The sequence below is a fragment of the Narcine bancroftii genome, chromosome 10 (assembly GCF_036971445.1).
Source record: "Narcine bancroftii isolate sNarBan1 chromosome 10, sNarBan1.hap1, whole genome shotgun sequence".
NCBI lineage: Eukaryota > Metazoa > Chordata > Chondrichthyes > Torpediniformes > Narcinidae > Narcine > Narcine bancroftii.
In genome coordinates, this window is record NC_091478.1 from 42,789,573 (window position 1) to 42,814,802 (window position 25,230).

General features: G+C 53.3%; 2 protein-coding genes across 16 annotated transcripts in view; both read left to right on the plus strand.

Moving 5' to 3' along the window:
• Window positions 1-5,159, plus strand: part of reep3b (receptor accessory protein 3b) — an 88,046-nt gene extending 82,887 nt beyond the window's left edge. For 3 of the 6 annotated variants that reach the window (XM_069900781.1, XM_069900780.1, XM_069900782.1), the window contains exon 7: window positions 3,208-5,157. In XM_069900781.1, the coding sequence (XP_069756882.1) occupies window positions 3,208-3,273 (66 nt within the window). In that variant the 3' untranslated portion in view covers window positions 3,274-5,157. Of the gene's footprint in view, window positions 1-3,207 lie in introns of all 6 variants that reach the window. The other 3 variants (XM_069900778.1, XM_069900779.1, XM_069900783.1) reach the window with 2 other exon arrangements.
• Window positions 5,160-12,463: 7,304 nt separating this feature from the next.
• Window positions 12,464-25,230, plus strand: part of slc22a15 (solute carrier family 22 member 15) — a 90,599-nt gene continuing 77,832 nt past the window's right edge. For 2 of the 10 annotated variants that reach the window (XM_069900787.1, XM_069900792.1), the window contains exon 1: window positions 12,467-13,576. In XM_069900787.1, the coding sequence (XP_069756888.1) occupies window positions 13,406-13,576 (171 nt within the window). In that variant the 5' untranslated portion in view covers window positions 12,467-13,405. Of the gene's footprint in view, window positions 13,577-15,325; window positions 15,676-25,230 lie in introns of all 10 variants that reach the window. The other 8 variants (XM_069900786.1, XM_069900790.1, XM_069900788.1 and 5 more) reach the window with 7 other exon arrangements.

Below are 25,230 nucleotides of genomic sequence, written 5' to 3' on the forward strand. Positions count from 1 at the left end.
GATGTATGGGTTAGAAGGTTAATTGGTCATGTGGGTGTATTTGGGCAATGGAGACTTGTGCTGTATCTTGAAGTTTAAAAATAATTCACATAATTAGCCTTGAGGGTGAGCCATGATCTTGAACCATTGCAACCTTCCATACTGCTGGTGGACTGGAATGTTTCACTGACAATAAAGGACAGGAGATAACTATACGGCCTAGTGAAGAACCTTCAAGGTTACGGTTCTTGTGCTTCCAACACACTTCCCCTTATTAGGGGGGGAGAAAAACTATGGATTGAAAAGGAGCTGCTGGATTTGTCTAATAGGGTAATGTCAGGATGTTTTATAAATGGTACACACTGCAACCTCTGGTGGTGGAAGTAATTAATGTTTTAGTGCTGTAGATGTGTATCAATGAAAAGGCCTGCTTTGTCTTGAGAATTGTTGAAGCTGTACTCATCCAGGCAAGTGGAGAATTTTACATTAAGCTTAAAAAGTATGACTTGTTGATGGAACAAAGGCTTTGAGGTGTCGGGAGAAGTACATTCGTATCAGGACATCCAGAGTTTGATCTACTGTGAAGTGACATTATTTGTATGGTTAATATAGTTGAATTTCTTGATCATGACCTCAGGGATATTGTTGATGGAGGGGACTGTGGTAATGCCATTGAATGTCAAGAGACGATGCTGATCTTTGGAGGTCTTTACCCTTGGTACTTTTGTACTGTTTCTGTCTATGCCCTATGCAGACATGAGGCGCTTTTACACTGCCCTTGAAAGACTGTAATTAAGTACCTTCTTAGTATTTGAACATGATGAACACTATATGGGGGGGCAGGGGGCATTTTCATCCTGGTACTTACCCACCAAGGTAGGAGGTATCAGAGCCAATACATTTTGCCTAGGCTCCAGTGTAAAAGGCTTACCTAACTTCCTGGGACACTGATGCTATAATGCTGCAGATGCTACCTCCTTTTGACCTGGGGTGCTGGGTTGTGTAAAAGGTTGCACTGAACTGGCTTTTCATGGTTCAGTGTGAACACTCCAATCCAACCCAACCTGGCTTTAAAGACTGGTTGTTTAACACCAATTTGGTGGGATCTGAGTAAAGGGGTAATGGATTGCTGAGGTGTGGCGAATGGAACTGCCATGTCTAGCCACATGATGCAAGGGGATTCATTGGATCAGCTGAGGATGGTTGGGTCTAGGACACTGCCCTGAACGTGCCCCCACAGTTATGACCTAAGGTTTGAATAATTGACATTTGACAACCGCATTAATTTTCTACTGTGAGATGTTCCCAACCACCCTAATATTTGTTTTCCTTTGACTTCTGTCTTAACAAGACACCTCCAAGCCACACTCTCAAGTGCTGTCTGCACATCATATGTGGCTACTCTCTGCTTGCCTCAGGAATTCAGTTCAGAAATGGTTCACATTTATACTAAAGATATGATGAATTCTGAGGCTGTCTGGTCCTGGTAAATCTAGAGGTGACCACTGGTGAGTGGGTTAATTCAGTACCACTTGACAATTGCGCCCTGCTTGAGGATTGACCCTAAACTGGATACTGAATTAGATTTGCTTTGGTTTTCGTAAGCAAGTGTCCCTGAGCATGTTTCCACATTAGTTATAGCACTGGCATCTACCTATTTTGGAATGTGTGACTTGGAGATACAGCTAGCTCTAGAATACAGGGCTTCCATATTACAGCTTGGATGCTCAAAATGTGAGATCATTAGCCATTCCAAATTTGTCTGATATTGTTCAATTCATAATTTGAATCTTGAAAGCTGTAAAGAGTTGGCAGAAGATTTGCTGTTCTGAGTTTACTTTGATTTTTAGATCTGTGTTGGAAGCTAGAAAGCACAGTCCAAGGAGGATGGAGATTTTAATTGACAAACAATTGGAAGCCCAGGGTCATTTTGCAGACTGAATCAAGATGCTCTGTAAAGTTTTGGTTTCTCCAATTTGGTGCACAGTATATATTGTGTGCATTGAATGGGAAAAAACACCCGTAAAATGCTGGTTCGCCTGGAAAGTGTGTTCAACTTTTCTGACTAACAATGAGGGAGGAAGTAGAAAAGCGGAGGTTGTGTTTCTTACAACTGCATCTGAAGGCGGATTGGAGTGGGCTGCAGTGTATGGAAGGAGGAACAATGTTTCCCAAGGTATCAGGTTGGTGGAAATTGCAGAATGGGTGTAAGGTGAGAGCAAGGGGACCCCTTTATTCTGGGCGATGTGAGTGAGAGCAAAGGTGAGGGTAAAGGAGCAAATGTGTTTGGAGGGACTGGCATCTGTCGTGGGGTTGAAGCTGCACGAGTTAAAAGGAAGACATGTTGGAAGCTCTGGAGTGCAATGTGAGGTTATCAGACTAAATGTGTCAGAGATTGAGTATTCAGAAATGGAATGGAGTTCTTTCCCGAAGCAAGCTGAGAATAGTGTAGCCATGATACCAAATGGGAGCTTAAGGAATTGTAGTTCAACTGTTCCCCAGTTTTCATTTTGTATTTCATCATGTCTACTTCTGTCAGTTTGGATATGCCATTATTTTTCCAAAATTTGATGAAGTGATATTCGGGAATGATCTTGCCATTTCTGAGCATCTCAGTAAGATCAAGCACATAGATGGAAAAATTGATGCCACTTTAGATGGTGACCCAGGCGTTCAGCTTTTGCATGTAATTTTTGAGATGCAAGAAGGCTATAGTGTCTCTTGTGACTGGCTCTTAAAGCTGGCCAAATCCCACAAACCTTGTAGATTTTTAATTTTTGTTTTGTCATGAATTCATTACTCTTGTGGCCAATTTAATCATCCTTTCATGCAATTCATTTATGATGATTATAGCTTGTTAAGGTATTAAGTGACCTTGTTGCTCACTTTTTTTTGCTAATCCTTGGTTGTTATCTGGTTCCACCTCCTGCCAGTGGATACTTTTTGTCCAATTTACTCCAAAATTCTCATTGTTTTAGACACTTCTGTTTAATTCCTTCAACTCTGCTTCTCGGGGAATAATGGCAGTATCTCTCATTATGACCTTGGTGGCATTCCAATCCACCTCCTCTGCACCTGATCCAAAAATGGTTGACTAGTTTTAAATGGAAGAAATTAATGATGAACTTTAAATGAATTATAAACTCAGTGTGTGTAAATGACATTAGTTGTAAATTGAATGTTTGTGTGTTTTGCTTAAAATAATCAAATATTGATCTTGATTTCTAGGTTCGATATGGATCCCTGAAGTTGAGATCTAAGAAGAGGTCCCAATGTAGTTATATCACAGGATAAAATGCACTGAATGTTCATATTGATCCTGGCTTGAATACGTGCAGTCTGATTTGTAAATAGTTGTGTCAAGACATTGGCTTGACTCATTCTGCTTGGTGATAATGACGCTTTGAAAAAGTGTAATATTGACTGGTAATTTATTGGAAACCAAGTAAATCTTTCAACAAATATATTGTGACAATTCAGGAGAAAGGATGGCCAATAGATTTGAGAAGATTTGAAGAACTTGAATTCTGATTACTGAAGAAGCTCATGGAAATATTGAATTTGAGCTGTGGTTTTAAAAATAACACAAGTATATTTTTGTCAGAAGTAATGCACTTTCATCACTCCACATTAATGACTATATTTTCAGTATCATTTGGTAATTCTGGACTGGTATGGAAAACCTTCTCTAAATGTGTTTCAGATAGTTCAAAAGTTAAATATGTTAAAAGCAAAATATTTTAGTAATTTAGAGAGCAAGGTTTTGAACATTAATTGCATGTTTTTATACATTTTGTATGTTAATGGGTGCATTTAGTATTTTGTATCTATTGGTGTAGTTTGTAAATCTTTTCTAGCTTTCTACTTGTTTTATACAAAATGTACTGAGCAACACAATGCAGTAACGGTACTTTGTGTAATTGACTTGTGAATTCTAGGATGTTGGTATCCTTGGGATTTAGGTGTTCTGATAAATGTTGGTATGTGATTCTCAAACTTAAATATACATTTTAAGCTTTATTTTGATATGTAGGATGCAGCAGAGCTGCAATATGCCCACAGAATAGTGTAGGACTTTAAGCTTTTATTCTAATTTGTACTGATGGTTAGGAAAATTGTCTTGTAAATTCAGACGGAGTATACTGCAAAGGACTAACTTATTACAGGCTTTGTTTAATTATAACAAATGTGCATGCACTGTACATTGCTGTACAGTTATGAAGACTTTGACCTGAAGCATTTTTTCCCCCAAGATATTGCCTGATCTGAACATTGCCAACATTTTCTGTTTATATTTCCAACACATGCCGTTTTGTATTTTAATTTCTTGCATAATACTTTATTTGAAGTGGCATTCTGCATTCTCTGATTCAGATTAATGTTATATGACTGGCCCATGGGATTCAAATGATGCCAGTCTGAAGGACATTTCCACTCTTATCATTGACTAGTTTAATCAAGCCCACCCCCTATGACTTCTTAAGAGAATGGAAATTTGACTAAATTATCTTAAATTTGAATCCTTGCTGTTGTACTTTTCTCCTTGATGTCACTAGTGAAACATCAAAGCAAATAGTAAAATTCCAGTAATTTGTTATTTGACAATCCCTGATAGTTCTGCATATGGTTTGGCTTTCCATTCATCAGGTGATGTTTCTTGCATTCCCTTGAAACTCATCTGGTCCTACATACCCCTGTGCATCACTAGATTAATTGGGAAACATTGTCAGTTTAAGTGTTGAGGAATGAATAATAATAAAATCCAAAAGATTTGAAAATATGCCAGATTATCAGAATTTAACACTATTCCTGTGAAGCTGTCACTGATGTGGTGTGTCTCTGAGGTGGATCAAAGCTAGAATCTGATCTTCTGCTCATTTTCTCCCTTTGGATTGGCATGCAATAATTATACACCAAGATTATTTGGTGGTTAACTGCTTTTGTGTGGGGAGATCTGATCTCCAGAGAGGAGGTAGCCTTTAAAAAAAAAAAATTAAAAAGTAAAACACTAAAGTTGAAGTAAAAACACAATCCTGGAGAGAGTCACCAAGTCAAACAGTGTACTTTATATAGCAAAGAAAAAAAATACATAACTAATATTTCATGCTTGAGTCCTTCATCAAGGTATGGAAAAATGTTGGCAGGCTTCCAAACAAAATGGTAGGGGTGGAGGAGCATGATCCCAAAGGCAGGAGGTAATAGGTGGAGAAGGGAGAGAGGTGGCTGGATTAATAGAGAAGGAAAGGGATGGAGAGAAAAGGGAAAGAAGACTAGGGGAAATGGGAATAGAGAGTATAAGCAGAAACCAGAGAAGTTGGATGTTTATACCATCTGGTTGGAAAGTGCCCAGATGAAAAACCAAATGTTGTTCCTCCTATTATGGATGGTCCTAGTGGGGTAGTAAACAAGGCTATGGGCCATGTGAGTATGGTAATGGGACGCAAAATTGAAATGGTTGACAACTGGGAGACCCCCGTCACTGACCAGTGAAGCAACCTCCCAGCCTGTGCCCAGTCTCTCTGTGGCCTTCTCTACATCGGAGAGACTGGGCACAGGCTAAGAGCTCACTGCTGAGCACCTTAGCTCTGTCTGCATCAGTTGCCAACCATTTAAATTTTTGGTCCCACTTCCATAATCACATGTCTGTCCATAGTTTCATGTACTATCCCACCAAAACCATCCATAAATTGGAGGAACAGCATCTGGCATTAACATCGACTTCTCCATTTTCTGCTAACTTGCTCTCCATTCCCCTTCCCCTCTCCGTCTTTTCCCTTAGCTCTCCACCCCCTTCCCTCGCTATTCAGTGCTATCCCTCCCTTCTCCACCTATTACCTCCTGCCTTTGGGACCGTGATCCTCCCTGCCCCTCCCCCCACCATTTTGTTCAGACATCTACTGACTTTTTTTAATACCTTTTTGAAGGGCTCAAGCCCAAAACATTGGTGATGTATCTTTATCTTTGCTATATAAAGTCCACTGTTTGACCTGCTGGGTTTCTCTAGCATTGTGTGTTTACTTAATCAATTGACCAGAGAACTGATAGTTCTCAGGTTTATTCTATATCCCTAGTTCCCTAAATGGAGGAGGCAATTATAGGTCAACTGTATTGGTGGATCTGTGGTGACATTAATTTGGACTCTATCAGTGGCAGGTTTCCTTTCCTGAAAGGCACCAGTGAATCAAATAGATGTTTAAGACCAGTTTCTTCATGGTCAAAGAATGTATTTAATGATTTGAAATTGTATGTAAATTAAATCCAGCTATAGTAGGATTCCAACTGGTGAACTTGTGGTCAGGAATTCTGGTTGCTGGTTTGGTAATTTACTGGAATTTGCTCTTGAAGTAAAAGTTATGAAATCAGCAACACCTAGTTTCTTCAATGTGACCTATTAAACCTGAAGCTCTACAAAATGCCTGAGCAACTGCATCGGAGCCTCCATGTTCCCACTTACTTCGATGCTTTCTCTTGCACAAATTAAGCCTTGCAATAGATTGGTCCCTATACCATCCCACTGAGTGCCAGGGTCTTTCTTCCTTGGCCAATCAAGGAGCACAAAGATCTCAACAGCCAACAGAAGTTTCCTGACAGTGCGCAGGCTGGGAGATTCCACACTACTGGTGCTGCACTGGTTGGGTCAGTGACCCAGACACTCTTGCCACTTAAAGTGGTTGCATAATGGTAGTCGTGACCATATTAACGGGGCTCATGGTTTAGACATTATCTTTTTGCCCCCCACATTATTATCAACAGCTGATGCTGCTTGTTTCTTTCACCCCTGTCACCTTTGCTGCTAGAAATGAAATTCAAGTATAGTTTCTTTGTGTATATTCCCCATTATTAAATTTGGCACTGAGATTTACATTTTTTAATATTTAAAAATTTCCAATATATGATTAGAAAATTAACCCCCTTTCCACCATCCCTCAAAACCCACCCCTTCCACCTAATAACCTCAAAAGAAAGGAGATTTAAACAATCAACTGCCATGGATCAGAGCAAGACCACCACAACAGGCCACAAGATTCAAATTTTTAAACTCATTTGTTCTAGATAAAGGGCTCCATACTTTTGAAAAAAGATAATTGTCACGTAAATTGTACATTTTTTTCCAATGTAATACAAGATTTCATTTTCAGATGCCACCTCTGCAGTCCCAAATCAATCTAATTTTTTTAAGTAATAGCTATACATTTTCTTGCAACAGCCATTGACTGTGTATCAAATTGTTTTTAAGATTAGCAATCTCAATTTCAAACTGAGCATTTTAACATTACCTAATAAAAATAATGGGTAAGGAATTTTTGGAAAAAGTTTTAAGTTCAATTAAGTTGTATCCAAAATGACTGAACCCTATCGCATAACCAAGTCAAATGTAAAAAAAAACCTACTTCTTTACATCTAAAATGTAAATCTGTAGAAATTAAATTGTATCTCTTTAATTTCTAAGTTGTTAAATACAACTGATGTATAAAATTGTAATGGACTAATCTATATCTCATTAACAAACTTAATCATACTATCTATCCTTGCATAAGTTCTCCAATCATCGTAATCTATTGTTATGCCCAGCCCTTTTCCCATTTTAATCTTGATTTGTGAATATCTGATTTAGGGATTTTACTTTGCAATAATATGTAAATTTCTGAAATGAATTTATAAGCAAAATTTTAAATCTTAAATTATGTCCAAAACTATCCAATAATGAAGCCGTAACTTTATAATAACAAAAAACTACCATTTGGAATTTCATATTTTCATTGTTTGAAAAGAAATAAAATAACCAGTTTCATAATAATCTTGTACTGTTTTAATTCCTTTGATTCCATATTTTCAATAACTGGTTATTAAAAGGAAAAGATTTATTCTGATAAAGGGGTTTTGCTTGAAATCTTACCTTGTGTACCTATCTCTTCATTTATTTTATTCCATAATTCAATTAAATGTTTCAAAATAGGTGGGTTATTAATAATTAATAACTTAGTATTCCATTTATAAATTGTGCCATACTTTTCTCACCAATCTTAGTTAACTCTGTTAGCCCATATTAATGGGTTATCAAAATCAAACATTCTATTAATAATATTCAACTGTGCTGCTTTATAGTAATTCTGAAAATTCAAGAGTTGTAAACTTCCCAATTCATACTTCCAAGTTGATTTTTGTAGGGATATTCTGACCATTTTACCTTTCCATAAAAACTTCCGAATTATAGAATTCAAATCTTGAAAAAAGTTTGAGGAATTTTACAAGACGTAGATCAAAAAGATACTGAATTCTAGGAAACAATTCTAGCTAATACAAACAATGCTGGGGACGAAGGGCATCCTTATCTAGTAGATCTCTTTAATATAAATGATGATTTTATTTGACTATTTGTCACCCATCTGGCAGAAGGATTTTTATATTCTCCTGATCCATGCGTACCTGCAAGATCACATCTGTTTAGAATGTGATCTATTTTGTAGACAAATCCCTGCATTGTATCTCAATAAATCTTTTGCCAAGAATGAACTTGTTGAAGGACCTCAGCAGATGAGGCAGCGTCCATGAATCTGCACCCTGACACAAAACATTTACTTGATCCATGGATTGTCCCTGACCTGCTGAGTTCCTCCAGCTTCTTGTTTACAAAAGATTCTAGCAGCTGCAGATTTTATTTCCTATCTGGCTAGACATACCAATTTAAAAAAAAATCTTCAAGATAAATTGTGCTTGTCTAATTGAGGACAATCACAAACCACTACTTGTTTGGTTCCACTCTCTGGCACCATTTCTTCTTGTATCCAATGAATGAGGCTGATTGCATGTAATTTGAACTGGATGCCACAAGTGTTTAACTTAGTAAAATGATGCCGAGGAACACATTGCCAGTGCTTCAACAACACAAAACCAAAGTTCAGCATTTGCTGAAAACCATAGAAAATTTTAAATAGTATCAATTTTTATCAATTTGTATATGAAGTTAATGTTCTTGTGTAAAAGTGACCAGTGATGTGTTTTGTCTGTTACTTGTATATCTTTAATAAACACCAGATGCATCTGTGGTGAAGACATTGTGATAACTGGCCTTAATGGAGATGATGGTGTGATTGTGCAGGTAGTATGTGATACCTGCCCTGTCAGAAATGGTGCAGGTGGGCCCATTTATTTGATGGCCCAGGCATCTAACAGCTGTTAAATAACAGTCTGAGCTGACAACAGTACCAGAGCACCTCTGGTAGAAACTTCATGATTCCACCTCCCTAATCTGGGCTGGAAAGAGCATCAGTTAGTGCTGATTGTCTGTAGCCCCCACGATCTGGGTTCAGTCCTGAACTGCGGTGACGTCCACATTCTTAAGTCCTGGGACCAGACCAAGAAAAATATAACAGTGACAGGCTCTTTTTTTCAAGAAAGTTTAGATCCTCCATCTTTTGCACAATCTCATGCAAGTCTTCAGCTAGTCTAAGCAAGCGTCGAGCAAAACTGTATCTTCAGAATTTATTAACAAGTCACATATTTTGTGTTTTGTGGCAGCACCACAGTGCAAACATTCATGTTATGAACCTTCTTACAACTATAATACATATATAAAAATAGTGCATGAAAAGTAAGGTAGTGTATTTGGTTCATTCAGGACTGATGGCAGTGGGGAAGAAGCTGTCCTTCTGCTGTTGAGTGCTCATATTTAGGCCCCTGTACCTCCTTTCCAATAGTAGCAGAGTGAAGAGGGCATGGACTGGATGGTAGGGGTCTTTGAGGATAGGCTGATTTTTTAAGACAACGTTTCATTTAGATGCCCTCAATGGAGTGAAGTCTGGTTCCTGTGATGTCAGAGTTAACAACCCTCTTGTCTGAGAGTTGGCACCTCCATACCAGATTGTGATGCCACCAGGCAGAATGCTCTGCATGGTACACCCATAGAAGTTTGAGAGTCTTTTGTGACATACTGAATCTCAAGCATTCCACAAAGTATAGCCTCTGGTGGGCCTTCTTCATGATTGCATCAACATGGAGGCTTCAGGACAGATCCTTAGATGTTGATAACCAGGAATTTGAAGTTCTTGACCCTCTCCACTCCTGAGCCCTTGCATTCCCCTGACTTCCTCCTGAAGCCCACAATCATCTCCTTGGTTTTGCCAACTTTGAGTGCAAGGCTGTTAATGTGACACCACTCAATGAGCTGATCTCCCTCCCTTCTGTAAGCTTCAAAATCAAATAGCTTTTTATTGTCATTGTACAAGTTATACAACGAGATTTATGACAGCAGTACAAGGTTACCAATGCAGCGACGCAACCACAGGCAGCACCACAGAAGTTAAATAAAAAAAATTAATTTACAGTGCCGTTTATGTTCTTTATGTGAATGGAGAGTGGGGCGGGGGGGTGTCGGCTGTATGTATAATAGATGTGGAGGACAGAGGGGGGAATTTGTGGATATGTGTGTTCAGTGTAGTGACAGCCTGGGGGAAAAGCTGTTTCTGAGTCGATTTATTCTTGTCTTGATTGACCTGTAGCGTCTGCCAGAGGGTAGAAGGTCAAACAGATGCAGGGCAGGGTGGGTGGGATCCTTTATTATTGCTTGTGCTCTACTGAAGCAACGAGAGGTGTGGAGATCCTTCAGGGAGGGTAGGGGACATCCAATTATCTTTTCTGCTGCCCTCACCACCCGTTGAAGTCTTTGCCGCTCTTCTTCAGTGCAATGGGAGAACCATACTGTGCTGCAGTACAGCAGGATGCTCTGTATGGTGGAACTGTAGAAGGTAATCAGCAGCTTCTGACCCACCTTGCTCTTTTTGAGCATTCTCAGGAAGTACAGGCGCTTCTGGGCCTTTTTGATGACTGCTGAAGTGTTTACAGTCCAGGAGAGGTCATCTGAGATATTGATGCCCAGGAGGGTGAAGCTGTGGACCCTCGTCACACAGTCACCATCTATGTAGAGGGGGAGTGGGTCAGACCTGTGCTTCCTGAAGTCCAGAATGATTTCCTTTGTTTTTGTGGTGTTTAGGATCAGGTTAAGAGCCCGACACCACTCGGTCAGATTCAGGATTTCATTCCTGTAGGCAGACTCATCTCCCCCTGTAATCAACCCCACCACCGTGGTGTCATCTGGAAACTTCGCCACGATGTTACTGGCGTGGACAGGTCTGCAGTCGGCGGTGTAAAGAGTGAAGAGCAAAAGGCTCAGCACACAGCCTTGTGGGGAGCCCGTGCTCAATGTGCAGGTGGAGGACAGGTGGGTTCAAAGTTTGACTGTCTGTGGTCTATCTGTAAGGAAATCTTTGATCCATGAACAGGTGAGAGGATGAAGGCCCAGAGCAGAAAGTTTGCTGACTAGGATATCAGGGATGATGGTGTTAAAGGCTGACCTGAAGTCCACGAAAAGTACCCTTGCATAAGTGTTCCTGTGTTCCAGATGGCTCACCACAGTGTGGAGGATGATGGATATGGTGTCTTCCGTCGATCTGTTCGCTTTATAAGCGAACTGGTGTGGGTCGAAGGAGGGAGGGAGACAGCCTTGGATATGGCCTAGGACCAGTCGTTCCAGGCACTTGGTGATGACAGGTGTGAGTGCTACTGGACGGTAGTCATTTAGGCCGGTTATTTGTGGTTTCTTTGGTATGGGTATGATGGTGGAGGCCTTCAGACAAGCTGGTATAATGGCTTTTGACAAGGAAAGGTTGAAGATTGTGGTGAAGACCTGGGACAGCTGATTTGCACAGGCCCTAAGTACCTTCCCCGGTACGCCGTCTGGACCAGTCGCTTTTCTTGGGTTTACCCCGGCGAGGGTTCATTCCACCTCAAATGGCTGCACAGTCAGTGGCTCTTAGCTGGGGGCGGACTAGGTTAGAGGGGGTGCAGCTGTAGGCTGCCGGGCGGTGGACTCAAAGCGTGCGAAGAAGGTATTTAACTCCTCTGCCAATGCAGTGCTTGAGTCCACAATTTTGCTGGGCTGACCCCTGAAGTTGGTCAGCTGTTGTAACCCTTGCCACACTCGCCTGGGATTGTTGTAGGTGAGATGGCCTTCCAGTACTTCCTTATAATCTAGCTTGGCTTTCCTGATGCCCTTCTTTAGTTCAGCTCTGGCAGCGCTATACAATTTATTATCACTGGATCTAAAGGCAGTGTTGCAGCTCCTGAGGAGTGATTTAACCTCCCTGGTCATCCAGGGTTTCTGGTTTGGGAACACCCGGATGTGTTTGATGACAGTGACAGTCTCCATGCAGAACCTGATGTACTCCAACACAGACTTCGTATATGCTGACAAGTCATGGTGTTCAAATATACTCCAGTCAGTGAGTTCGAAGCAGTCCTGGAGCTGGGAGAGAGCATCAACGGGCCAGGTGGTAATGGTCTTTCTCACAGGAGCTGAGCTTCTTCTCAGAGGGGTGTAAGCAGGGATAAGGAACAAGGAGAGGTGGTCTGACTGGCCTATGTGAGGGAGTTGTTTGGCTCTGTATGCATGCTTGATGTTGTTATACACATGGTCTAATGTGTTTCCTGGTCGGGCACTTAACATGTTGATAAAACTTTGGCAGGACAGACTTCAGGTTTGCTTGATTGAAGTCGCCTGCAATTATGTGTGCACCGTCCGGATGAGCCTGCTGCTGTTTGTGGATTATGTCCGAAAGAAGTGAGAGGGCTGAGCCGGCATTTGCCTCTGGTGGTATGTAGACAGCCGTGATTAGGACAGGTGTTAGCTCTCTCGGCAGAAAGAATGGACGGCATTTGATAGAGATAGTTTCTAACAACGGTGAACAGATAGTGGATATGGTTGAACTATCCTACCAGTCATTATTTACATAGACGCATAAACCACCTCCCCTGCTCTTACCCGACTCCTCTGCTCCGGTCGCTATGATGAACGGTGCGGCCAGGTAGCTGTATGGCCTCGCTCGGTATTCTTGGATGAAGCCATGTTTTGGTAATCACCATAACACCACAGTTCTTAACATAATGGTCATCAGCTACCCGAAGTTCCAGCTCATCCATTTTGCTTGCCAAGGATCGCACGTTGCTGAGAAGCATGCTAGGGAGCGGAGGTCTGTGGGGAGCCTTCCTCAGCCTAGCTAGCAGGCCTGAGCGGCAACCCCGCTTTTGCTTCCTCTCCCTCCTCCGTCTCCACCTGCTGCAACCGCCGTCAACAATCCAAGGAGCTCCCGCTGGTCTCGCTATCTCACTGGGAATGCTGTGAGAGCGGTGGAACTCGTCTGTGACCTCTATCCTAGCAGAAAGTCCGATGCCTAGCAGCACTTGTCTGCTGTTGAAGTTCAAGGAGACGTGGAGGTGACCGATACTGGGCCGGGCCAGGCTCTCGCGCAACACAGGCACGGATGCCGAGGCCAATTGACTCACCGCGTCCGGCCTCATGGAGCTGGGCGGTGGGTCCATTGTATTCATGACGGGCTCTGTGATATGGGACCCGAAAACGTGGAGGTGACTGATGCCGGGCCGGACCGGGCTTTCGCGCAACTCGGGCACGGCTCGGATCCGGAGGGGGTTCGCCTCGGGAGGAATCCGCTCCCTGCGACCGTGGCGGCTCTCGGCAGCGGACCCCACCGGCCGGCCGGTCCGTCCGCCGCTACTGTCAGCGCCGCTGTGGATATCTGCCGTGGTAACGATATATTTTTTTTAACTTTCCCATTTACTTTATCGGGTTCGGTGTACCTGCTGTGCCTGCTGTGGAAGTGCTTGCTGCTCTGGTAGTGCTTGCTGCTAGCCGCTGCGACCGTGCGCACCGCCATTAGGTTCAATTCTTTCCCTCCGTTCAATTCTTTCCTCATTGCTGCTTGTGATTCTACTAATGACTGCTGCTATGGGCAGACTTGTAGATAGAATTGGAATTATAACTGGCCACACAGCCTTAGTGTATAATGAGTAGAGCTGTGGGCTAAGCACTGTTGATAATCAGTGAGAAGGAGATGTTCCCAATTCGTACTGACTGTGGTCTTCCAATGAAGAAAATCAAGGATCCAGTTGCAGAGAAGAGTACAGTCTGAGTTTGTAATTTGACCAGCACAAAGAGAATAATGGTGTTAAAGGTTAAGCTGTAGTTGATGAAGATCAGCTGTACGTTTGAGTTGCTGTTTTCAAGGTGTTCCAGAGCTGAGTGGAGAGCCAACGATGTTGCCTCTGCTCTGGAGTGATTATGACAAGAGGCAAATTACAGTGGGTCCAAATCATTGCTTAGATGCGTGTTAATTCTGACCATGACCAGCCTCTTGAAGCATGTAATTACAGTAGAAGTTGGTGCGACTGGGCAACAGTCATTGAGTCAGGTCACTACATGTCAGCAAAGATTCTTGGGGAGATCAGTGAATACTTTACCTCACCTTCAATTAGTTCTTGTGGGCTGCTATTGTAGCAGGCGAGCAGATGACCCAGAATAATGCCTCCCTCAGTCATGTCATTAGAGTGTACAGACTAGTTCTGTGCAAACCGTGAGGCTGTGCTCCACATCGCTGCTGTTTCGTTCATTGATGAATCGGGGAATATTAGTCTAAACTTGAAGGTTTTTCACTAATCTGGAGTGCTGGAAGAATGCAGGAAATCGGACAGCATCCTTAGAAAGTAAGGATCAATGTGAGTTGCTTTGTTTCTCCAGCATCTTGTGTATTGATCTCTCTGCCCCAATAGTCAAGGTGTACAATAAAGTTTCCAATATCTTGGGTCATCTTTCACTAAGGACAGTAAAGAATGACTATGCCTGATGCACTGTGAGGAAAAGATTAATGTATCTTATGACTATTTAATGTATCTTATGACTGTTTAAGAACAGGAAGAAGTACCACAATTTCTCTGACACAAAGTTAGGTTTATCACTTGCTGCATTCCTGACCACTAAACTTTCCAAACCATGCAAGATGCAACTTGTCAGAATAGAAAGTACCTCAAGAACAGTGGTTCCCAACCTTTTACTTTCCACTCACATACAACTTCTAAGTATTCCCTATACCATAAGTGTTCTGTGATTAGTAAGTGATTGCTTAAGGTGGTATGTGAGTGGGAAGTAAAAGGTTGGGAACCACTGCTCTAGAAGCAGAATAGGGGACATGGCAACTCTCAGCTTTTCCTTCCTTGAATCCACAAGAAGCACCTTGAGCAAGTTTGTTCTGGCAACACATATCGAGAGCCTCACTCCATGCAATGCCTCCTTGAATTTGTAGGATTGTCATCAGCTAGTTCAAATCCCAAATTCAAGACGACTCAATCAGGTGAAGGGGGAGCTTGTTTGCAAATTGCAGATTAACAATCCAAACAATACACCCACATGAACCAATCTGCAGCAGACCCTCCGTTCGACCTGTGAACTTTTGTTAATTAGAGAGGAAATAACTTTTTCAAACTCTGTTCCGACATTCAGACGCAATACCGTATCCATCCAGCTGCGGCGCTGCCCCATGGTTACAGGACGGTGCATGACTGAACCACACCGTGACGCTGTGCTGAGATCGGTGTGTGGTGCCTTCTCTGGCCTGCCGGGCCGATGTGTCACAGTCGGGGACCTTGGGGTACGGTGCGGTAATCAGAACCTCGGCCGGCCTGTTGCGGCGCTGTGTCACGGCCAGAGTGCAATACCGCGCCCGGCCTTCCGTGGCGCTGCAGGCCGCCAGTGACAGCGAGATTGCAATGGACGTGGACGATTCACTGGTGTCGGTGGGCGAATTCGGGAAGTACCAGAAGCGGCTGACGTGCACCTTCGTCTTCTTGCAGGTGGGATTGCCCGCGCTCTGCAGCAGCGGGGACGGGTCGGGCTGGGCTGGTGGGGAAGCCTCGGCCACCAATTAGTCCAAAGAAACGACGATATTCAGCCAGATGGGAGGCCGTTCCGACCACACTGTGATAGCACTGATCCCCGCTCCCCCTCCCTCCCACCCCACTCCTCCGCTCTCTTCCACTCGTCCCCTCTCCCCATTCGTCCCCCTCCCCACACCCCACTCCTCCCCCCTCTCCCCTCCCACCCCATTCCTCCCCCTCCCTCACCACTCCTCCGCTCTCTTCCACTCCTCCCCTCTCCCCATTCGTCCCCCTTCCCATTCCTCCACCTCCCCCACTCTTTCCCCTCCCCACTCCTCCCCCTTCCTCCACTCTCCCCTTCCTCTGTTCTCCCCCACTCCAACGCTCTTCCCCACTCCTCACCCTCCCTCCCCTCCCACCCCACTCCTCCACCCTCTTCCACTCCTCCCCTCTCCCCATTCGTCCCACTCCCCATTCGTCCCCCTCCCCTTCGCCCCCCTCCCCTTCGCCTCCCCTTCGCCTCCCCTTCGCCTCCCCTTCGCCTCCCCTTCGCCTCCCCTTCGCCTCCCCCTCCCCTTCGCCTCCCCCTCCCCTTCGCCTCCCCCCTCCCCTTCGCCTCCCCCCTCCCCTTCGCCTCCCCCCTCCCCTTCGCCTCCCCCCTCCCCTTCGCCTCCCCCCTCCCCTTCGCCTCCCCCCTCCCCTTCGCCTCCCCCCTCCCCTTCGCCTCCCCCCTCCCCTTCGCCTCCCCCTCCCCTTCGCCTCCCCCCTCCCCTTCGCCTCCCCCTTCCCCTCCCCTTCGCCTCCCCCTTCCCCTCCCCTTCGCCTCCCCCTTCCCCTCCCCTTCGCCTCCCCCTTCCCCTCCCCTTCGCCTCCCCCTCGCCTGCCCACTCCCCTTCGCCTCCCCCCTCCCCTTCGCCTCCCCCCTCCCCTTCGCCTCCCCCCTCCCCTTCGCCTCCCCCCTCCCCTTCGCCTCCCCCTCCCCTTCGCCTCCCCCCTCCCCTTCGCCTCCCCCCTCCCCTTCGCCTCCCCCCTCCCCTTCGCCTCCCCCCTCCCCTTCGCCTCCCCCCTCCCCTTCGCCTCCCCCCTCCCCTTCGCCTCCCCCCTCCCCTTCGCCTCCCCCCTCCCCTTCGCCTCCCCCCTCCCCTTCGCCTCCCCCCTCCCCTTCGCCTCCCCCCTCCCCTTCGCCTCCCCCCTCCCCTCCGCCTCCCCCCTCCCCTCCGCCTCCCCCCTCCCCTCCGCCTCCCCCCTCCCCTCCGCCTCCCCCCTCCCCTCCGCCTCCCCCCTCCCCTCCGCCTCCCCCCTCCCCTCCGCCTCCCCCCTCCCCTCCGCCTCCCCCCTCCCCTCCGCCTCCCCCCTCCCCTCCGCCTCCCCCCTCCCCTCCGCCTCCCCCCTCCCCTCCCCCTCCCCTTCGCCTCCCCCCTCCCCTTCGCCTCCCCCCTCCCCTTCGCCTCCCCCCTCCCCTTCGCCTCCCCCCTCCCCTTCGCCTCCCCCCTCCCCTTCGCCTCCCCCCTCCCCTTCGCCTCCCCCCTCCCCTTCGCCTCCCCCCTCCCCTTCGCCTCCCCTTCGCCTCCCCTTCGCCTCCCCTTCGCCTCCCCTTCGCCTCCCCTTCGCCTCCCCTTCGCCTCCCCTTCGCCTCCCCTTCGCCTCCCCTTCGCCTCCCCTTCGCCTCCCCTTCGCCTCCCCTTCGCCTCCCCTTCGCCTCCCCTTCGCCTCCCCTTCGCCTCCCCCCTCCCCTTCGCCTCCCCCTCCCCTTCGCCTCCCCCCTCCCCTTCGCCTCCCCTTCGCCTCCCCCTCCCCTTCGCCTCCCCTTCGCCTCCCCTTCGCCTCCCCCCTCCCCTTCGCCTCCCCTTCGCCTCCCCCCTCCCCTTCGCCTCCCCCCTCCCCTTCGCCTCCCCCCTCCCCTTCGCCTCCCCCCTCCCCTTCGCCTCCCCCCTCCCCTTCGCCTCCCCCCTCCCTCTTCCTCCCCCTCCCTCTTCCTCCCCTTCCCACTCCTCCCCTTCCCACTCCTCCCCTCCCCACTCCTCCCCTCCCCACTCCTCCCCTCCCCACTCCTCCCCTCCCCACTCCTCCCCTCCCCACTCCTCCCCTCCCCACTCCTCCCCTCCCCATTCCTCGCCCTCCCCCTCCTCCCACTCCTCCCCTCCCCTCCCCTCCCCACTCCTCCCCTCCCCTCCCCTACCCACTCCTCCCCTCCCCACTCCTCCCCTCCCCACTCCCCACTCCTCCGCTCTCCCCACTCCTCCGCTCTCCCCACTCCTCCGCTCTCCCCACTCCTCCGCTCTCCCCACTCCTCCGCTCTCCCCACTCCTCCCCTCTCCCCACTCCTCCCCTCTCCCCACTCCTCCCCTCTCCCCACTCCTCCCCTCTCCCCACTCCTCCCCTCTCCCCACTCCTCCCCTCTCCCCACTCCTCCCCTCTCCCCACTCCTCCCCTCTCCCCACTCCTCCCCTCTCCCCACTCCTCCCCTCTCCCCACTCCTCCCCTCTCCCCACTCCTCCCCTCTCCCCACTCCTCCCCTCTCCCCACTCCTCCCCTCTCCCCACTCCTCCCCTCTCCCCACTCCTCCCCTCTCCCCACTCCTCCCCTCTCCCCACTCCTCCCCTCTCCCCACTCCTCCCCTCTCCCCACTCCTCCCCTCTCCCCACTCCTCCCCTCTCCCCACTCCTCCCCTCTCCCCACTCCTCCCCTCTCCCCACTCCTCCCCTCTCCCCACTCCTCCCCTCTCCCCACTCCTCCCCTCTCCCCACTCCTCCCCTCTCCCCACTCCTCCCCTCTCCCCACTCCTCCCCTCTCCCCACTCCTCCCCTCTCCCCACTCCTCCCCTCTCCCCACTCCTCCCCTCTCCCCACTCCTCCCCTCTCCCCACTCCTCCCCTCTCCCCACTCCTCCCCTCTCCCCACTCCTCCCCTCTCCCCACTCCTCCCCTCTTCCCCTTCCTCTCCCTCTCCCCACTCCTCTCCCTCTCCCCACTCTTCCCTTCTTCCCACTCCTCCCCTCTCCCCTTCCCCACTCCTCCCCTTCCCCACTCCTCCCCTCTCCCCATCCCCACTCCTCCCCTCTCCCTCACTCCTCCCGCCACCCCTCCCCTCTCCCACTTCCTCCCCTCTCCCACTTCCTCCCCTCTCCCACTTCCTCCCCTCTCCCACTTCCTCCCTCTCTCACTTCCTCCCCTCTCCCACTTCCTCCCCTCTCCCACTTCCTCCCCTCTCCCACTTCCTCCCCTCTCCCCCACTCCTCTCCCTTTCCTGCTCTCTTCTTCCACTTCCTCCCCTCTCCCCCCCGATTCTTCCCTTTGCCCCATTCCTCTCTCTGCCCCATTCTTCCCCACTCCTCCCCTCTCCCGCTTCCCCACTCCTCCCCTCTCCCGCTTCCCCACTCCTCCACTCTCCTGCTTCCCCACTCCTCTCCTCTCCCGCTTCCCCACTCCTCCCCTCTCCCGCTTCCCCACTCCTCACCCTCTCCCTCTTCCCCACTCCTCCGCTCTCCCCCACTCCTCCACTCTCCACCACTCCTCCCCTCTACTCCTTCCTCACTCCTCCCCTCTACCCCTTCCCCACTCCCCTCTCCCCCACTCCTGTTTCCCCTTCCCCACTCCTCCCCTCTTGTCCCCACTCCTCCCCATTTCCTCATTCCATCTCCTCCCACTCTCACCATTTCCTCATCCCCCCTCGCCCCTTCCTCTACCCTCGCCCTCTACTCCTCCTCCCCTTCCTCCCCGCTCCTCCACTCTCCCCGACTCCTCCCCTCCACACTCCTCCCCTCTCCTCCGCTCCTCCTCTCTCCCCCGCTCCTCCCCTCTCCCCTGCTCCTCACCTCTACCCCGCTCCTCCCCTCTTCCCTTCCCCACTCCTCCCCTCTCCCCTTCCCCACTCCTCCCCTCTCCCCTTCTCCACTCCTCCCCTCTCCCCTTCTCCACTCCTCCCCTCTCCCCTTCCCCACTCCTCCCTTCTCCCCTTCCCCACTCCTCCCCTTCCTAATCCCCTCCCCTCTCTCACTTCCTCCCCTGCCCTATCCCCATTCCTCCCATCCCCACTCCCCTTCCTCACTCCTCCCCTTCCTCATTCCTCCCCTCCCCTCTCCCACTTCCTCCCCTCCCCTCTCCCCATTCCTCCCCCTCCCCACTCCTCCCCCTCCCCACTCCTCCCCTCCTCCTCCTCCTCCTCCCCACTCATCCCCTCCTCCTTACTCCCCTCTCCCACGTTCCACCCATTCCTCCTACTCCTCCCCTTCCTCCCACTCCTCCTCCTCCCCCTCCCCACTCCTCCCACTCTCTCCACTGCTCCGCTCTCCCCCACTCCTCTGCTCTACCCCACTCCCCTCTCCTCTTTCCCCTTCCCCACTCCTCCCCTATTCCTTCTCCACAATTCTCCCCTTCCCCTCTCCCCTTCCCCAATCCCCTTCCCCACTCCCCACTCCCCTTTCCCTTTCCCCCCTCCTTCCTTCTCCTCTTCCCCACTCCTCCTTTCTCCCCTTCCCCACTCCTCCTTTCTCCCCTTCCCCACTCCTCCTCCTCCCCCTCCCCACTCCTCCGCTCTCCCCCACTCCTCCGCACTCCCCCACTCCTCCGCTCTCCCCCACTCCTCCGCTCTCCCCCACTCCTCCGCTCTCCCCCACTCCTCCGCTCTCCCCCACTCCTCCGCTCTCCCCCACTCCTCCGCTCTCCCCCACTCCTCCGCTCTCCCCCACTCCTCCGCTCTCCCCCACTCCTCCGCTCTCCCCCACTCCTCCGCTCTCCCCCACTCCTCCGCTCTCCCCCACTCCTCCGCTCTCCCCCACTCCTCCGCTCTCCCCCACTCCTCCGCTCTCCCCCACTCCTCCGCTCTCCCCCACTCCTCCGCTCTCCCCCACTCCTCCGCTCTCCCCCACTCCTCCGCTCTCCCCCACTCCTCCGCTCTCCCCCACTCCTCCGCTCTCCCCCACTCCTCCGCTCTCCCCCACTCCTCCGCTCTCCCCCACTCCTCCGCTCTCCCCCACTCCTCCGCTCTCCCCCACTCCTCCGCTCTCCCCCACTCCTCCGCTCTCCCCCACTCCTCCGCTCTCCCCCACTCCTCCGCTCTCCCCCACTCCTCCGCTCTCCCCCACTCCTCCGCTCTCCCCCACTCCTCCGCTCTCCCCCACTCCTCCGCTCTCCCCCACTCCTCCGCTCTCCCCCACTCCTCCGCTCTCCCCCACTCCTCCGCTCTCCCCCACTCCTCCGCTCTCCCCCACTCCTCCGCTCTCCCCCACTCCTCCGCTCTCCCCCACTCCTCCGCTCTCCCCCACACCTCCGCTCTCCCCCACTCCTCCGCTCTCCCCCACTCCTCCGCTCTCCCCCACTCCTCCGCTCTCCCCCACTCCTCCGCTCTCCCCCACTCCTCCGCTCTCCCCCACTCCTCCGCTCTCCCCCACTCCTCCGCTCTCCCCCACTCCTCCGCTCTCCCCCACTCCTCCGCTCTCCCCCACTCCTCAGCTCTCCCCCACTCCTCCGCTCTCCCCCACTCCTCCGCTCTCCCCCACTCCTCCGCTCTCCCCCACTCCTCCGCTCTCCCCCACTCCTCCGCTCTCCCCCACTCCTCCGCTCTCCCCCACTCCTCCGCTCTCCCCCACTCCTCCGCTCTCCCCCACTCCTCCGCTCTCCCCCACTCCTCCGCTCTCCCCCACTCCTCCGCTCTCCCCCACTCCTCCGCTCTCCCCCACTCCTCCGCTCTCCCCCACTCCTCCGCTCTCCCCACTCCTCCGCTCTCCCCCACTCCTCCCCCTCCCCACTCCTCCCCCTCCCCACTCCTCCGCTCTCCCCCACTCCTCCGCTCTCCCCCACTCCTCCGCTCTCCCCCACTCCTCCGCTCTCCCCCACTCCTCCGCTCTCCCCCACTCCTCCGCTCTCCCCCACTCCTCCGCTCTCCCACACTCCTCCCCTCTCCCCACTCCTCCCCTCTCCCCACTCCTCCCCCCTCCACACTCCTCCCCTTCCCCACTCCTCCCCACTCCTCCCCTCTTCCCACTCCTCCCCTCTCCCCACTCCTCCCCTCTCCCCACTCCTCCCCTCTCCCCACTCCTCCCCTCTCCCCACTCCTCCCCTCTCCCCACTCCTCCCCTCTCCCCACTCCTCCCCTCTCCCCACTCCTCCCCTCTCCCCACTCCTCCCCTCTCCCCACTCCTCCCCTCTCCCCACTCCTCCCCTCTCCCCACTCCTCCCCTCTCCCCACTCCTCCCCTCTCCCCACTCCTCCCCTCTCCCCACTCCTCCCCTCTCCCCACTCCTCCCCTCTCCCCACTCCTCCCCTCTCCCCACTCCTCCCCACTCCTCCCCACTCCTCCCCACTCCTCCCCACTCCTCCCCACTCCTCCCCTCTCCCCACTCCTCCCCTCTCCCCACTCCTCCCCTCTCCCCACTCCTCCCCTCTCCCCATTCCTCCCCTCTCCCCACTCCTCCCCTCTCCCCACTCCTCCCCTCTCCCCACTCCTCCCCTCTCCCCACTCCTCCGCTCTCCCCCACTCCTCCGCTCTCCCCCACTCCTCCGCTCTCCCCCACTCCTCCGCTCTCCCCACTCCTCCGCTCTCCCCACTCCTCCGCTCTCCCCCACTCCTCCGCTCTCCACCACTCCTCCGCTCTCCCCCACTCCTCCGCTCTCCCCCACTCCTCCGCTCTCCCCCACTCCTCCGCTCTCCCCCACTCCTCCGCTCTCCCCCACTCCTCCGCTCTCCCCCACTCCTCCGCTCTCCCCCACTCCTCCGCTCTCCCCCACTCCTCCCCCTCCCCACTCCTCCCCCTCCCCACTCCTCCCCCTCCCCACTCCTCCCCCTCCCCACTCCTCCCCCTCCCCACTCCTCCCCCTCCCCACTCCTTCCCCTCCCCACTCCTCCCCCTCCCCACTCCTCCCCCTCCCCACTCCTCCCCCTCCCCACTCCTCCGCTCTCCCCCACTCCTCCGCTCTCCCCCACTCCTCCGCTCTCCCCCACTCCTCCGCTCTCCCCCACTCCTCCGCTCTCCCCCACTCCTCCGCTCTCCCCCACTCCTCCGCTCTCCCCCACTCCTCCGCTCTCCCCCACTCCTCCGCTCTCCCCCACTCCTCCGCTCTCCCCCACTCCTCCGCTCTCCCCCACTCCTCCGCTCTCCCCCACTCCTCCGCTCTCCCCCACTCCTCCGCTCTCCCCCACTCCTCCGCTCTCCCCCACTCCTCCGCTCTCCCCCACTCCTCCGCTCTCCCCCACTCCTCCGCTCTCCCCCACTCCTCCGCTCTCCCCCACTCCTCCGCTCTCCCCCACTCCTCCGCTCTCCCCCACTCCTCCGCTCTCCCCCACTCCTCCGCTCTCCCCCACTCCTCCGCTCTCCCCCACTCCTCCGCTCTCCCCCACTCCTCCGCTCTCCCCCACTCCTCCGCTCTCCCCCACTCCTCCGCTCTCCCCCACTCCTCCGCTCTCCCCCACTCCTCCGCTCTCCCCCACTCCTCCGCTCTCCCCCACTCCTCCGCTCTCCCCCACTCCTCCGCTCTCCCCCACTCCTCCGCTCTCCCCCACTCCTCCGCTCTCCCCCACTCCTCCGCTCTCCCCCACTCCTCCGCTCTCCCCCACTCCTCCGCTCTCCCCCACTCCTCCGCTCTCCCCCACTCCTCCGCTCTCCCCCACTCCTCCGCTCTCCCCCACTCCTCCGCTCTCCCCCACTCCTCCGCTCTCCCCCACTCCTCCGCTCTCCCCCACTCCTCCGCTCTCCCCCACTCCTCCGCTCTCCCCCACTCCTCCGCTCTCCCCCACTCCTCCGCTCTCCCCCACTCCTCCGCTCTCCCCCACTCCTCCGCTCTCCCCCACTCCTCCGCTCTCCCCCACTCCTCCGCTCTCCCCCACTCCTCCGCTCTCCCCCACTCCTCCGCTCTCCCCCACTCCTCCGCTCTCCCCCACTCCTCCGCTCTCCCCCACTCCTCCGCTCTCCCCCACTCCTCCGCTCTCCCCCACTCCTCCGCTCTCCCCACTCCTCCGCTCTCCCCCACTCCTCCCCCTCCCCACTCCTCCCCCTCCCCACTCCTCCCCCCCCCCCACTCCTCCGCTCTCCCCCACTCCTCCGCTCTCCCCCACTCCTCCGCTCTCCCCCACTCCTCCGCTCTCCCCCACTCCTCCGCTCTCCCCCACTCCTCCGCTCTCCCCCACTCCTCCGCTCTCCCCCACTCCTCCCCTCTCCCCACTCCTCCCCTCTCCCCACTCCTCCCCTCTCCCCACTCCTCCCCCCTCCACACTCCTCCCCTTCCCCACTCCTCCCCACTCCTCCCCTCTTCCCACTCCTCCCCTCTCCCCACTCCTCCCCTCTCCCCACTCCTCCCCACTCCTCCCCTCTCCCCACTCCTCCCCACTCCTCCCCACTCCTCCCCACTCCTCCCCACTCCTCCCCACTCCTCCCCTCTCCCCACTCCTCCCCTCTCCCCACTCCTCCCCTCTCCCCACTCCTCCCCTCTCCCCACTCCTCCCCTCTCCCCACTCCTCCCCTCTCCCCACTCCTCCCCTCTCCCCACTCCTCCCCTCTCCCCACTCCTCCGCTCTCCCCCACTCCTCCGCTCTCCCCCACTCCTCCGCTCTCCCCCACTCCTCCGCTCTCCCCCACTCCTCCGCTCTCCCCCACTCCTCCGCTCTCCCCCACTCCTCCGCTCTCCCCCACTCCTCCGCTCTCCCCCACTCCTCCGCCCTCCCCCACTCCTCCGCCCTCCCCCACTCCTCCGCCCTCCCCCACTCCTCCGCCCTCCCCCACTCCTCCGCCCTCCCCCACTCCTCCGCCCTCCCCCACTCCTCCGCCCTCCCCCACTCCTCCGCCCTCCCCCACTCCTCCGCCCTCCCCCACTCCTCCGCCCTCCCCCACTCCTCCGCCCTCCCCCACTCCTCCGCCCTCCCCCACTCCTCCGCCCTCCCCCACTCCTCCGCCCTCCCCCACTCCTCCGCCCTCCCCCACTCCTCCGCCCTCCCCCACTCCTCCGCCCTCCCCCACTCCTCCGCCCTCCCCCACTCCTCCGCCCTCCCCCACTCCTCCGCCCTCCCCCACTCCTCCGCCCTCCCCCACTCCTCCGCCCTCCCCCACTCCTCCGCCCTCCCCCACTCCTCCGCCCTCCCCCACTCCTCCGCCCTCCCCCACTCCTCCGCCCTCCCCCACTCCTCCGCCCTCCCCCACTCCTCCGCCCTCCCCCACTCCTCCGCCCTCCCCCACTCCTCCGCCCTCCCCCACTCCTCCGCCCTCCCCCACTCCTCCGCCCTCCCCCTTCCCCACCTCCCCTCTACCCTTCCCCACTCCCCTTTCCCCCACTCCTCCCCTTTCCCCCACTCCTCCCCTTTCCCCTTCCCCCTCTCCCCTCTCCCCTTACTCCCCTCTTCCCCTTACTCCCATCTCCCCATTCCATCCTCTCCCCACTCCTCCCCCTTCCTCCCCTCCCCACTCCTCCGCTCTCCCCACTCCTCCGCTCTCCCCACTCCTCCGCTCTCCCCACTCCTCCGCTCTCCCCACTCCTCCGCTCTCCCCACTCCTCCGCTCTCCCCACTCCTCCGCTCTCCCCACTCCTCCGCTCTCCCCACTCCTCCG